Source organism: Lolium perenne, chromosome 3 (assembly GCF_019359855.2).
Source record: "Lolium perenne isolate Kyuss_39 chromosome 3, Kyuss_2.0, whole genome shotgun sequence".
Classification (NCBI taxonomy): domain Eukaryota; kingdom Viridiplantae; phylum Streptophyta; class Magnoliopsida; order Poales; family Poaceae; genus Lolium; species Lolium perenne.
Window position 1 is genome coordinate 241,228,329 of NC_067246.2, and position 15,030 is coordinate 241,243,358.

Sequence of the window (15,030 nt, forward strand, 5' to 3'; positions counted from 1 at the left end):
TCTCCGAAAATTTAGCGTGGGAAAAAAGGAAGTTGTGCGCGGGAAAAGTGGAATCTCCGTTACATTACCGATCCAGAAGAAAGGAAGATTTCCGAATAGATGATACCGGAGACAAATAAAGGTTTTGAAGCTCTTCAAGATTCTCTTCGAATCCGAGCTGAATGAAGTCGGAGGAATGATGAATCTCGGAGAACTTCGGGGGCTACTGTTGTGGGTATACTTTATGGGTATATCAACGACATGGCCTGGATCCGGCAAGCCAGGGTGGCCCACATACGGTGATGGTGGCGTGTGGCCCATCGGGCGGCCCAGTTGCTGTTGATCATGAAGGATGAAGTCCAGCACATGAACGAGGAGCCGGATCTCAACCGACCTACGAAGAGGCCGGATCCGTGGAGGCCCATAAAGTATCCGGATCCAGCACGGCCAAGATGGAAGGCGGATCCTTGACGTACACGGCAAGATATTGTACCGTAGTTAGGCAACTTGTATTCCGGCTAGGACTCTCCATGTAAACCCTAGATCCGTGCGCCTATATAAGCCGGATCCCGGGAGCCCTAGAGGCACAACCACAACCATTGTAACAACGCGAAAGCGCCCAGATAATTCCAGACAAGCAGCAGTAGGCCCTGTCCTCGAGCAGGTGTTCCGAAGCTGGGTAAATCGCGTACCACTGTCCCGAGTGCTCTCCGCCCTATGTCCCCTACTTCTTCTCCCCCTCGTGAGGATCCCTCATCCGAGGTACCGTCGAATAGGCTACGACAGGTGCAATAACAGCCACAAAATGTCGATACCAGTTATGAGAGAGTCTACGATATTTTTGTACCAAAAATTTTGTTCAGAAAAATCACCAAACACCATGTCGATGGAGGAGAGTAGGGTGGCGGCATGGATTCTTGGATGGATATACAATAGGGAAGGGAACACTGGCGCGGTTAAAGATGAAGGCTCAATCGTTGAACAATTTCCTTTCCTCACTACAACGACTCGGATGGGTCAGCAGCGACTACAAGAGCAATGGCGCTGCTACGACAATTTCTTGTCGGCCAGTTTAGGGCAAAACAGATAGCCCAACGACAACTTATCTGTTTGGAGACAACATTTGGCATGTTTTCCGTCACAGGCCCACCAACACGACCCTCACATGAAGTCCAACCATGCCATGGGAGTAATTTTCGGCATAATTGGAGGCCTCCCCGCCCTATGCGTTGTGACGCGCATGATGACTAGAGTACCGCAGATATGTAAGGACCTAATGGTGCTTGTTGCTACTGATAACCATAGTTCTTGCTAGTGATTTAGGTTATGTACAACTTACTTTGATGCTTACCATAGTTGGGATTTGTGATGGTCGATTGTAGGTCACTAGATACGTTTGAATGTGGTCAAACCTTCGATTTCCTTTTATAGATGGATGGAAATATGGATTTGAGAGGTTTGACCAAATTCAAATGTATCTATTAAAGGACTATTTTTGCATCTGTCGAGATTTGGGGATGTGAAAATTGGATTTCGTTTCTACTTTTATCCTCTTTCGGCGGATTTCTCCTTCTCAAGAAAAGATTCATGATGTTGCAGTTTGCAGACAACGTCCCCTGTACATATACACTCTACTAGCTACCACAGCTCCCGCGGCATGGGCATAAGGCCGGTGCATAACAACATGGATAACATACATCACGCATTTCTCTTGTCGCCTGCGTCACGGCATCACGCAACCACCACCGCGGCGGCCCGGCCGAAGTCGAAGCTGAGCATGGAGGCCCTGAACTTGGGCTGCTTCTCCGGCGACAGCGACCCAGCCGTGACCGTGTCATCCGCTGCCGCCGTCGCCGCATCCCGCTGGGGCGTGCCGACCCACTTAGACTGCATGTACTTGTGTTTCCTCCAGGGTCCGAGGTGCATGCCGTTGTCCTTCATGCACTGCTTTGCGGCGGCGCACATGGCCTTGACGACGGCGCGCAGCCTGTCGGCGCGTCCGACGAAGGCCTCCGGGAGCGCGGCGACGAGCGCGCGGTAGTCGGCGCCGGCGCGCGCCATCTGGAACTCGGCGCGGAAGCTGGGCTCCACCACCACCCGCACCGCCTTGCCGCTCCGGGTCTGCACCGCCGCCTCCACGTAGCTGTGCTCGCCTGCGCGTTACAGAAGATGAAGAAAACGTCAGCTTCGAATTCGGTATTCAAGCAGGAGCGCATGTGACGTTGCGTCGAGCGTGCAGGTTTTGGAGTGTTTAGAGCAGGCAATAAAACGTGGTGTAAATGTAAGAACATCTGGTCGGGCAAGTTGCAATGACGATGTGGACGCCGGCCGGACGCGTTAGGTCGGAACGGCTGTTGCAGGTTCATGTCGCAGGCGGTCGATCAGGAAATAATGGAGACGGTGACGGGTGCCTGCCATTTTTTTTACTTGGCTGTAGCACTGGAAGCGTCTGTTTCCTCGGTGCGTTGGTTGGCCATCATGTCCATGTGAGCCATGTTACATCGTAGAATCGGCAGAAGAAAATCGTTTAAACGTGTTATTTTTGCGCTCGTGGTTTCAGCTCGGTTTTGGCGGTAGAGAGTACTAGCTATTTTGTGGTGCCAGTGTTCGAAGCGAATATTCATAGTGGGGTTTCATATGGTACTCGTTGTTTTCGTTGCTTTGAAAGAGGTTAAAGCCAGAGTGGAACTTTTTTTTTTTGCAGAGTGGAACACTTATTTGCTACCCATCTGTATGTAAAATTCTAGCTATTATGGTTACTAAATGATTCTTCGGAGGGATCAAATCTCAAGTTCTTCACTGCCCAAGACAGCTCCCTCGAATTGGCACACGGTTCACGCCAGCAGTGTATGCGCTATTCTTTTGGAACTGACAGCTCTTTAATACTAATCATAGTGGGAAGTAACATAGAGTAGTAACATGCAAATGTTACTACTCTATGTTAATTCTTTCATAGTGGTTAGTAACATCAAAGTAATATCATATATGTCTTCATTAATTAGCTTATAAACTCATTGTATCTTGAGAAGTGTGATGTTACAATAACTAGCTGAGTTGAACACTTAGTTACTAGTGAAGTTACTCCGTCTAATCTTAGTTAATCCCGCAGTCTGAACTTTCGTTTCGAAGGAACCAACTACTGTGTCTCGAAAGCAACCAATTACCTGCAGGGATGTCCAGGGACCGCGTCCACTTGGACCTGCAGATAGCGCTGCTGTATCCGGCGTCGCGGAGCCGCTCGGCGACGCGCCGTAGCAGGCAGCTCCGGCAGTCGCCGGCCGCCGCCCGTCTCGCGCAGGAGCAGACGGCGCGTGTCTTCTCCATGGCGTCCTCCGCGACCGCCCGTATCCTGCTCTCGGCCGTGCTCGTCTTGGCCAGAGCCTCCTGCACATACGACATCTCTCGATCAGAACACAGATCAGAACTATGTACTCTCGACCTGCGCAACCAGATAGAGAAGAGGCTTACATGGAGCTGGGAGTGCTGTGCCTGCCAGAAGGCCCTGCTCTCGGCGGTGCTGCCGCCGCTGGACCCCTCGTCGACGTCTTCGTTGTTGTCCTCCGGCCATCTCTCCGTCTCCCCCTCCTCTAGGAAGCTCAGCACCATGTTCGACAGGCTCATGTCGCTATCCATGGCTTCTTCCATAACCATTGCGAGTGAGTGTGTGTTTTGATAAACTCTTGATCACTTTTCCCTCTCTGATCCCCACAAGCTAGCTGGGGATGTGATCCTTGGTGTGCTGATCGGATGTTAGCTAGCTCGACGGTGCTGTGATCTGATCCGACTGGGTCGACCCAGGGTGGCTATAAATATGGGTCGCCTCACCTGCCGGAAGCGTCGATGCCTCGAGGGACGTGGAGAATGGGCAGCGGTGAAGCTGAGCGCTATTGTGCGGTGGGGCCTGCCGGCATTGTAGATGAGGGCATGAGGCGACCGATCGATTGGGGACAGGGCAGTGGGGCCCGCCTGTTGATTGGCGCACGGGAACAGCACGGATCCACGTCAGGTACCAATTAGCAGGATTCTATGTGCGCGCCATGGAATTGCTTCCCGTCTCTGGTTTGCTGATTGTTGGTGATCCTTCTAAGAAAACGGGAAATACTTCCTCAGAAGCATAGTTTGGGTTGTGTAAGTTCTTTTTTTTTTTTTTTTTGAAAAAGGCATAGGCCATGTGCTGTACGAAACCATCCCTTACAAGAACAGAAGAGCTTCCGCACAAGAATAAGAAATTCTATACAAGTTCTTGAAAAGATTAGCACGATCTTCCTTTTGCATCCCTTGGCGGCGCACCGTGAGCAAAACTCATTTCCAGCTTTGAGGCCCTCGCATACTAGAGCAACTTTGTAAAAACACGAGAGCTTATAGAGACCGTGGCCGAAAAATTGTCAATGCGGGACTAGAAGACACGACGGTGACTGCAATTGGGAAAGATCACCATATTTCCATACCATAGAAGCTAGCACTCACCGCTAGCTTCTATGATCTACATAAAGTGGTCTAATACCATCATTATTTCTATAATTGATGCATCTACTCAATTATTTGACCTCTTGCAAGAAATTGCACTGTTTTTTCGGGTCATCGGTGAAGCACTAAAGAGGTATGGTGATACCTAGAATGGAGCTATCTTAGAGATGCCACATAGGAGGATTCCTCATATTCCCTCCGTTCATAATTAGATCAGGTTTAGTCAAAGTTTTACTAAATATTTAGGAAAAGGTATTATAACATATATAATGTAAAATGTATACTGTTAGAATTATCGTAATATCTAGTTTTTTTCGCATTATATGCATTTTGTATATGGTTGTTGACATTTTGATATATTTTTGGTGAAACTTGACAAATTTAACTTTGACTAAAAACTTGGACACGAACTAAATAAAAAAAGGAGAGTATGAAAGAGAGAGAAACATAATGTATGCTTTCTTTACTATCTCGTCAACTAAAAAATAAAGACATTCTTATACAATATAATATTTTTGTGAAAACTCACCAATGTTGATCGATGGATATTTTTTATGCATGGAATAAGTTATTAGATGTAAAGTTAAGAAACAATCTTTTATTAACAGATTTTCTCTTTGCAAGTGATGTGAAATGAACAAGAGAAGTCATATTACCAAATACCAACCATATATGGTAGGCCGGAAATAAATTCATTTTTTGAATAGGGTTAGGTCCAACAGGACCTAGAAGCTTCATTCCAAGCGGTGGGTACAAGTTACATGGAGAACCAGAAATAAATACGAAATTACAAGCACGTCCTCAATCTTTCTGACATGTACAAGAAACCTAGGAAAAGAAATCGGGTCCTCTTCCACGTTCCACCACTGTGGCAGAACCACCGAGCGAAGGCCGCCCGGCAGTCCACCAGGGACAGAACCACTTGGGGATAGCCGACGTGTGGAGCCACGCCGGGGTGGACAAAGATCTTTCGATTTGGCTCTTTGACCTGGAGGAAGATGATCCATCAGAGAACCAGGCTCCGACACGCGAAGAGGCCACCTTGGCTGGAAGAAGCAGCAACACATTCTCGCTGATGTTGATGAAGTTCTCAAGCTGAAGCTTCAAACGCTACCCTGAGAGTTCTAGATCTTGTCACCCCCCATCTACGACCGCATCCATTGCAGCCAAATTTGGGCATAGTCAGACAAATCAGAGCTCCCTGGGCTTATTCTTCGTAGAGGGAGAAGGGCCACCACTGCTTACCTTTGGCTCCACACTCTGGGGCACCACAAGCAACAACAATAACACCACCAGCCGCCATGCACCACCCCTAGGCTATGTCCACCAAGACTCCACCAAGACTCCACCGCCATGGCCAGCTCATAGGGTGAGGCAGAGGGGCGCTCGCCCTGGGCCCTCAACGGTCAGGGCTCTAATCCAAGATTTGTTTGCACACATACTACACTTATATTCACTAGATTTAGATGTGCGCCTTGGCGCACGACCCCGTAGAATTCGTATTGGTCTACATTTTATATAACAGTGATAAAAATTAAGTGAGAAAATGGTAATATGTTTTTTTAGTTTTTCTTTCAAGAAAACGCAAGAAATTTTGCATTCGATTTCATTGAACAGGAAGAAGACATCAGGGATACAATCTTCAGAAGGAGGAACACACACGACACACACATACACGATCATCCTCACCAAGCGACTACGACTTGGTAAGGAGGTGCCGTCGACTATAGACCATAACAACAATAGGCTCCTGCTCGCATGCACGGCGTCCTCCATCAGCGGAGGGATGGGTGGAAGGATATTGGATCGGGGGGTGTACGGTCGCGGCCCGTCCAGCCCAGGTCGGGCCAGAAAGTTGCCGCCAACCTCTCGCGCAGCTAGCACCGCGCCACAACACCTTCCACCGCTCTGAATTACTGCTGCCACTCCGCCTCGCCGAGGTCGCGTGACCCAGAAGGCGATGCTTCTTCGCACGAAGGAGCCCTGACAGGGATAGCAGTACAAACTCAGTTCCTAACTCAAATTAGGAAGCAAAATATTCAGACATAAACAAAACTTTTGTTATTTATGCACTGATTACTGAAAATAAACCAGTGGGGATTCAACTAAAAGTCTGCAACGTATATGATATTTCAGAAAAAAATGCAACTATCATCAAACTCTACATAAGGGACTCTAAACCTCTCAAAAAGGAAGTATTACTATGAAAATATTTACTTAAGCATACCCCTCCATTTAACTCTAGTTGTGCAACCTGAAAATGTTCAGGTCACTAAATAATAGGCAGTTGCAGATTTCCACCTTTAATTCTGATTATTAATTTATTATTTGTCAACAATATATGAAGTGATATCTCATCGTATGAACATATTTTTATACAAAGGTTTGCTTCAGATGAGCATTATCCACTCTTATTTTTTACATTTAACATGGTAAGAAACCTTCAGTCATGATGCTTAATATGTAAGACTGCGGCCTACATATATTGGAATTATATTAAACATGTTTAATCAGTTTAATTAATAACCTACATGTGGAACTCCGCCACTTCTTTTTAAATCTTCATGGGTGCTGTTTTAGGTTGCTATTTAGAGTTCTAGACCTCTAAAAAAGCAATTAAAAAATCTCTGAGAATTACAATTTATTTTGGTGTAATTCCACTGATGTGCTAACACATTTTCCCTACATGTAATCAAAGAGTTTTCTTATAATATTTAAAATAGATTTGGGCTAGCAAAAGGCACTTCATCAGCAAAGCATGCCAAAGATATTTGAAGAATTGCAGCTTGGGGTACTCAAGCTTAAATTAGCCGAGCATGAGTTGCAGCGGTGCTCCAGCCTTGTTTTCAATGTATGACCATGCTATATATTCCATTTCCAAAGCTGATATTCCAATATACTGTATCAGCTGATCATTGCACCATATGTAGTAAAACGAAAAAATTATCGGTTGATTATGAATGGAATAGAGGACATGATATTTGTTTCTCATGCTTTGTGTCTACCATGCACCAAAATACACATGAAAGATTAAATGAAACTAAAGGGGAGCAAAGTAGAGTATGTGGTAACTTCAGCGAGGTGAATAAGCTAAGAGAGGCATTACGGCTGGGTTCACCCGTGGAGATGAGGTCGCGCTCACTAAGGAAGAAGGAGCGCCATGGACAGCACCAGGACTAAGGTCATCCTCTTCGACTAACATGGCATACGTCTAAGCCAACCACCACGCAAGCCGACAGTCTGATGGAAAAGTGATGGCTCATTGACTCTAAGCTGGCTACAAACAACAGACGTGCATCAATCATTAACCCTTCCAATAAAAATATCAATCTGAAAAGAAACAATAGCGCTGCATATACAGCGCAAGGCTCATAATTTTCTCACTAGGTAAGTTAAATAGAAGCATCTAATACAAAAGAGATTTTGTGTGCTCTTGAAATCAGCCTTGGGAAGAGAGGCACACCACCACCATGGCCAGAGCTCGGCCAAGATGCCTTCACACGAGTTGCCTTTATTTGTCTCCCACGTCCAGATCCATCAAAACAACCAGTTAAAATCATGGCATCTCAATTAGTGTGTGAACCGTTCAAATAAGACTTGTTAGTAAAGCTTAGATGGTACAACAAAGAGGTGATCTGATTATTTTTCAGTCTAATAGAATAGTTCTTCTCGTTTAAGAGAAAATTTAGTTCAAACAAAAAATAAATCAAAATGCGAGAACACATTGTAGAAATATGGAGCATCCAGAATAAAAAGAGAAGAGATAATGAAGAATGGAACCTGTAACTTCAATGTGACTGAAAAGCGGAACAATCTCCCTGTTGTCTATTTACCAAACCAGCAATGGCAATCGGGTTATTTATGTTCCTAAAAACATGATAAGAAGGGCATTTAAAATCTAAAAGGTAACATAATAAATTTTCACAGTGAAAGATAATTCTAGCACTGAACTAAAATATTACAATAGACACTGAGAATAAATTCTCTAGAGATCTTACCATGTTGGCTTATGAAATGAGACAGGAAAAACATTATCAATTATATATATGCAAACCATATTAGTAGATCTTTTCTTTACACTTAAACTATAGTACACACAAGAAATGAGACTGGAAGCGACGGAGTACACACAAGATAATAATTTAAAGTATATTTTGGTGCTTTAATGTATACAATGGTTTAAAACTGAAAGTGCATGAACTGAAAAGCTATCAATATATACATGAAACAGGGAAGTGCTTAGGGATACTGTTAGGAGGTGATTTTGAATGGTCGAACTGAAGGTTGCGATGGTCGAACTGAGTATCATTTTAGAGAGATTCGGAAGCTTGAAAGAGAGCACAAATTCAATGTGTAGACAGAGGTACTAAATAAGTATAAGATTATACTTTAGAAGTCTAATAGTACCATGTTTAAAGTTTTATAGTTCTTTTTGGAAACTGCAGAAGAAATTTGTAAAATTTATAGCTGAAACAGCATGTAAAATATTTTTTTTGAAGGACGCAAATAGGGCCATTTCTTAGGCCCGTTTAAACTGTAACATAGCATTGCTGGGCCGCTGTTGTTGGAAATCACGAAGTGGACGGAGAGTAGTCAGTGAGTCAGTGAGTGGCTTACTGGCTTTCATGTTCTCTCACGAAAAATATAAGTGAGTGGATAGAGCATCTGTCATATTTCCCTTTCCTCTTCCCGGGAGGATGAATTCTTGCAATAAGATCTGTATGAGAGAGAGGCAGAGTTGTCTTTGGGTTGGCAGAAGAAGGCGGAGATCTGGAACAACGTTCTCCCTGAGGCTACCTCCGTTTCTCTTGGATTCGTCGATAGGTGAGCCGTCGGCACGAACTGGAGGAGCAGTTGGTACTACCTTCTGTACGCAGTGTCCCAGGAGCCAAGGCAGCAGAGGACACAGGATCCTTTTCCTTGGCGGAAGTGATACGCGTACAGCACGCGTCTGTTGGGAACCCCAAGAGGAAGGTGTGATGCGTACAGCGGCAAGTTTTCCCTCAGTATGAAACCAAGGTTTATCGAACCAGTAGGAGCCAAGAAGCACGTTGAAGGTTGATGGCGGCGAGATGTAGTGCGGCGCAACACCAGGGATTTCGGCGCCAACGTGGAATCTGCACAACACAAACCAAGTACTTTGCCCCAACGAAACAGCGAGGTTGTCAATCTCACCGCCTTGCTGTAACAAAGGATTAGATGTATAGTGTGGAAGATGATTGTTTGCAGAAAACAGTAGAACAGTATTGCAGTAGATTGTATTTCAGTATAGAGAATTGGACCGGGGTCCACAGTTCACTAGAGGTGTCTCTCCCATAGAATAAATAGCATGTTGGGTGAACAAATTACAGTTGGGCAATTGACAAATAGAGAGGGCATGACCATGCACATACATATTATGATGAGTATAGTGAGATTTAATTGGGCATTACGACAAAGTACATAGACCGCTATCCAGCATGCATCTATGCCTAAAAAGTCCACCTTCAGGTTATCATCCGAACCCCTTCCAGTATTAAGTTGCTAACAACAGACAATTGCATTAAGTATTGCGCGTAATGTAATCAATAACTACATCCTCGGACATAGCATCAATGTTTTATCCCTAGTGGCAACAGCACATCCATAACCTTAGAGGTTCTTGTCACTCCTCCAGATTCACGGAGACATGAACCCACTATCGAGCATAAATACCCCCTCTTGGAGTTACTAGCATCAACTTGGCCAGAGCCTCTACTAATAACGGAGAGCATGCAAGATCATAAACAACACATAGATATAAATTGATAATCAACATAACATGGTATTCTCTATTCATCGGATCCCAACAAACACAACATATAGAATTACAGATAGATGATCTTGATCATGTTCGGCAGCTCACAAGACCCGACAATTAAGCACAATGAGGAGAAGACAACCATCTAGCTACTGCTATGGACCCATTGTCCAGGGGTAGACTACTCACACATCACTCCGGAGGCGACCATGGCGGCGTAGAGTCCTCCGGGAGATGATTCCCCTCTCCGGCAGGGTGCCGGAGGCGATCTCCTGAATCCCCCGAGATGGGATTGGCGGCGGCGGCGTCTCTGGAAGGTTTTCCGTATCGTGGCTCTCGGTACTAGGGGTTTCACGATGAAGGCTATTTGTAGGCGGAAGGGTAGGTCAGGGGGCCACACGAGGGGCCCAGGAGACAGGGTGGCGCGGCCAGGGCTTGGGCCGCGCCGCCCTATCATCTGGCCGCCTCGTGGCTCCACTTCTTTGACTCTTCGGTCTTCTGGAAGCTTCGTGTGAAAATAGGCCCCTGGGCGTTGATTTCGTCCAATTCCGAGAATATTTCCTTACTAGGATTTCTGAAACCAAAAACAGCAGAAAACAACAACTGGCTCTTTGGCATCTTGTTAATAGGTTAGTTCCAGAAAATGCATAAATATGATGTAAAGTATGCATAAAACATGTAGATATCATCAATAATGTGGCATGGAACATAAGAAATTATCGATACGTCGGAGACGTATCAGCATCCCCAATCTTAGTTTCTGCTCGTCCCGAGCAGGTAAACGATAAACAAAGATAATTTCTGGAGTGATATGCCATCATAACCTTGATCATACTATTGTAAGCATATGTAATGAATGCAGCGATCCAAACAATGTAAATGACATGAGTAAACAAATGAATCATATAGCAAAGACTTTTCATGAATAGTACTTCAAGACAAGCATCAATAAGTCATGCATAAGAGTTAACTCATAAAGCAATAATTCAAAGTAGAGGTATTGAAGCAACACAAAGGAAGATTAAGTTTCAGCGGTTGCTTTCAACTTGTAACATGTATATCTCATGGATAGTTGTCAATGTAAAGTAATATAACAAGTGCAATATGCAAGTATGTAGGAATCAATGCACAGTTCACACAAGTGTTTGCTTCTTGAGATGGAGAGAAATAGGTGAACTGACTCAACATAAAAGTAAAAGAAAGGTCCTTCAAAGAGGAAAGCATCGATTGCTATATTTGTGCTAGAGCTTTGATTTTGAAAACAAGAAATAATTTTGTCAACGGTAGTAATAAAGCATATGTGTTATATAAATTATATCTTACAAGTTGCAAACCTCATGCATAGTATACTAATAGTGCCCGCACCTTGTCCTAATTAGCTCGGATTACCTGGATTATCATCGCAATGCACATGTTTTAATCAAGTGTCACAAAGGGGTACCTCTATGCCGCCTGTACAAAGGTCTAAGGAGAAATCTCGCATCGGATTTCTCGCTATTGATTATTCTCAACTTAGACATCCATACCGGGACAACATAGACAACAGATAATGGACTCCTCTTTTATGCATAAGCATTCAACAACAATTAATTTTCTCATATGAGATTGAGGATATTTGTCCAAAACTGAAACTTCCACCATGGATCATGGCTTTAGTTAGCGGCCCAATGTTCTTCTCTAACATTATGCAATGCTCTAACCATTTTAGCGGTAAATCTCCCTTACTTCAGACAAGACGAACATGCATAGCAACTCACATGATATTCAACAAAGAGTAGTTGATGGCATCCCCAGGAACATGGTTATCGCACAACAAGCAACTTAATAAGAGATAAAGTGTATAAGTACATATTCAATACCACAATAGTTTTTAGGCTACTTGTCCCATGAGCTATATATTGTAAAGGTAGAGGATAGAAATTTAAAGGTAGCACTCAAGCAATTTACTTTGGAATGGCGGAGAAATACCATGTAGTAGGTAAGTATGGTGGACACAAATGGCATAGTGGTTGGCTCAAGTATTTTGGATGCATGAGAAGTATTCCCTCTCGATACAAGGTTTAGACTAGCAAGGCTATTTGAAACAAACACAAGGATGAACCGGTGCAGCAAAACTCACATAAAAGACATATTGAAAACATTATAAGACTCTACACCGTCTTCCTTGTCGTTCAAACTCAATACTAGAAATTATCTAGACTTCAGAGAGACCAAATATGCAAACCAAATTTTAGCATGCTCTATGTATTTCTTCATTAATAGGTGCAAAGTATATGATGCAAGAGCTTAAATATGAGCACAACAATTGCCAAGTATCACATTATCCAAGACATTTTAGCAATTACTACATGTATCATTTTCTAATTCCAACCATATAACAATTTAACGAAGAAGAAACTTCGCCATGAATATTATGAGTAAATCCTAAGGACATACTTGTCCATATGCAACAGCGGAGCGTGTCTCTCTCCCACACAATGAATGCTAGGATCCATTTTATTCAAACAAAACAAAAACAAAAACAAACTGACGCTCCAAGCAAAGCACATAAGATGTGATGGAATAAAAATATAGTTTCAGGGGAGGAACCTGATAATGTTGTTGATGAAGAAGGGGATGCCTTGGGCATCCCCAAGCTTAGACGCTTGAGTCTTCTTGATATATGCAGGGGTGAACCACCGGGGCATCCCCAAGCTTAGAGCTTTCACTCTCCTTGATCATGTTGTATCATCTCCCTCTCTTGATCCTTGAAAACTTCCTCCACACCAAACTCAAAACAACTCATTAGAGAGTTAGTGCACAATCAAAATATACATGTTCAGAGGTGACATAATCATTATTAACACTTCTGGACATTGCACAAAGCTACCGAAAGTCAATGGATCCATCGAGCATATCAAAACAGACAATGCGAAATAAAAAGGCAGAATCTGTCAAAACAGAACAGTTCGTAATGACGAATTTTATTGAGGCACCAGACTTGCTCAAATGAAAATGCTCAAATTGAATGAAAGTTGCGCACATATCTGAGGATCACTCACGTAAATTGGCATAATTTTCTGAGTTACGTACAGAGAATTTGGCCCAGATTCGTGATAGCAAAGAAATCTGTTTCTGCGCAGTAATCCAAATCTAGTATGAACCTTACTATCAACGACTTTACTTGGCACAACAAAACACTAAACTAAGATAAGGAGAGGTTGCTACAGTAGTAAACAACTTCCAAGACACAAAATAAAAACAAATTACTGTAGTAAAAACATGGGTTGTCTCCCATAAACGCTTTTCTTTAACGCCTTTCAGCTAGGCGCAGAAAGTGTGTATCAAGTATTATCAAGAGACGAAGTGTCAACATCATAATTTGTTCTAATTATAGAATCAAAAGGTAACTTCATTCTCTTTCTAGGGAAGTGTTCCATACCTTTCTTGAGAGGAAATTGATATTTAATATTACCTTCTTTCATATCAATGATAGCACCAACAGTTCGAAGAAAAGGTCTTCCCAATATAATGGGACAAGATGCATTGCATTCAATATCCAAGACAACAAAATCAACGGGGACAAGGTTATTATTAACGGTAATGCGAACATTATCAACTTTCCCCAAAGGCTTCTTTGTAGAATGATCAGCAAGATTAACATCCAAATAACAATTTTTCAATGGTGGCAAGTCAAGCATATTATAAATTTTCTTATGCATAACAGAAATACTTGCACCAAGATCACATAAAGCATTACAATCAAAGTCATTGACCTTCATCTTAATGATGGGATCCCAACCATCTTCGAGCTTCCTAGGAATAGAAGCTTCGCGTTCTAATTTCTCTTCTCTAGCTTTTATGAGAGCATTTGTAATATGTTTCGTGAAAGCCAAATTTATAGCACTAGCATTAGGACTTTTAGCAAGTTTTTGTAAGAACTTTATAACTTCAGAGATGTGGCAATCATCAAAATTCAAACCATTATAATCTAAAGCAATGGGATCATCATCCCCAATGTTGGAAAAAATTTCAGCGGTTTATCACGAGTGACTTAATGATTTTAGCGATTTCGAGCAGTTTTAGCGCTTTGCATTTGAAGTGGAAACATTACCAACACCAATTATTTTACCATTAATAGTAGGAGGTGCAGAAACATGTGTAGCATTAGCATTACTAGTGGTGGTAATAGTCCAAACTTTAGCTATATTATCTTCTTTTTCATTTTCTTCTCTTTCCCACCTAGCACGCAATTCGGCCATCAATCTTATATTCTCATTAATTCTAACTTGGATGGAATTTGCTGTAGTAACAATTTTATTATCTATATCCTCAGGTTTAGCAGCCATTTTATTAATTAAAGAAGATTGTGACGCAGACATGTATGAGATTCGGTTTTCAGCATTTGCAAGTTTAGTTTGTAACCCAGAGATCTCCATATTCAAATTTTCAAGTTGATTTCCTATATTCTTCAACAAGGTAGATTGCTCATTCATAGTTTTAGTAAACAATTTATTTTGCTCATATTGTGATTGCATAAAGTTCTTGGTGGATCATTCAATTTCTAACATCTTTTCCTCATTAGGTGAAGCGTGTTTACCATAAGAGTTACTATTAGCAGGATATGGCCTAGAATTATTATAATTGTTATTTTTAATGAAATTCACATCAACATATTCTTTTTGAGCACCCCATGACGCTAACGGAACATTATTAGGATCAACATTAGGCCTACCGTTCACAAGCATAGACATAATAGCATCAATCTTATCACTCAAGGAAGAGGTTTCTTCGACAGAATTTACCTTCTTACCTTGTGGAGCTCT

General features: G+C 42.8%; 1 protein-coding gene across 1 annotated transcript; it reads right to left on the reverse strand.

Moving 5' to 3' along the window:
- Positions 1-1,497: 1,497 nt before the first annotated feature.
- On the reverse strand, positions 1,498-3,763 carry LOC127343835 (uncharacterized). Its single transcript, XM_051370024.1, has 3 exons — positions 3,448-3,763; positions 3,144-3,363; positions 1,498-2,132 (listed from the first exon to the last, which is right to left on the reverse strand). The coding sequence occupies exons 1-3, from the start codon at positions 3,628-3,630 to the stop codon at positions 1,711-1,713; spliced, it is 825 nt and encodes a 274-aa protein (XP_051225984.1). The 5' UTR covers positions 3,631-3,763; the 3' UTR covers positions 1,498-1,710.
- Between the last annotated feature and the right edge of the window lie 11,267 nt (positions 3,764-15,030).

Coding starts and splice junctions, on each gene's coding strand:
- LOC127343835 (XM_051370024.1), bottom strand. CDS start 3,630: ATGGTTATGGAAGAAGCCATGGATAGCGACATGAGCCTGTCGAACATG. Junction 3,364..3,447: donor CACAGCACTCCCAGCTCCAT/GTAAGCCTCTTC, acceptor TCGTATGTGCAG/GAGGCTCTGGCCAAGACGAG. Junction 2,133..3,143: donor GTCCCTGGACATCCCTGCAG/GTAATTGGTTGC, acceptor TGTAACGCGCAG/GCGAGCACAGCTACGTGGAG.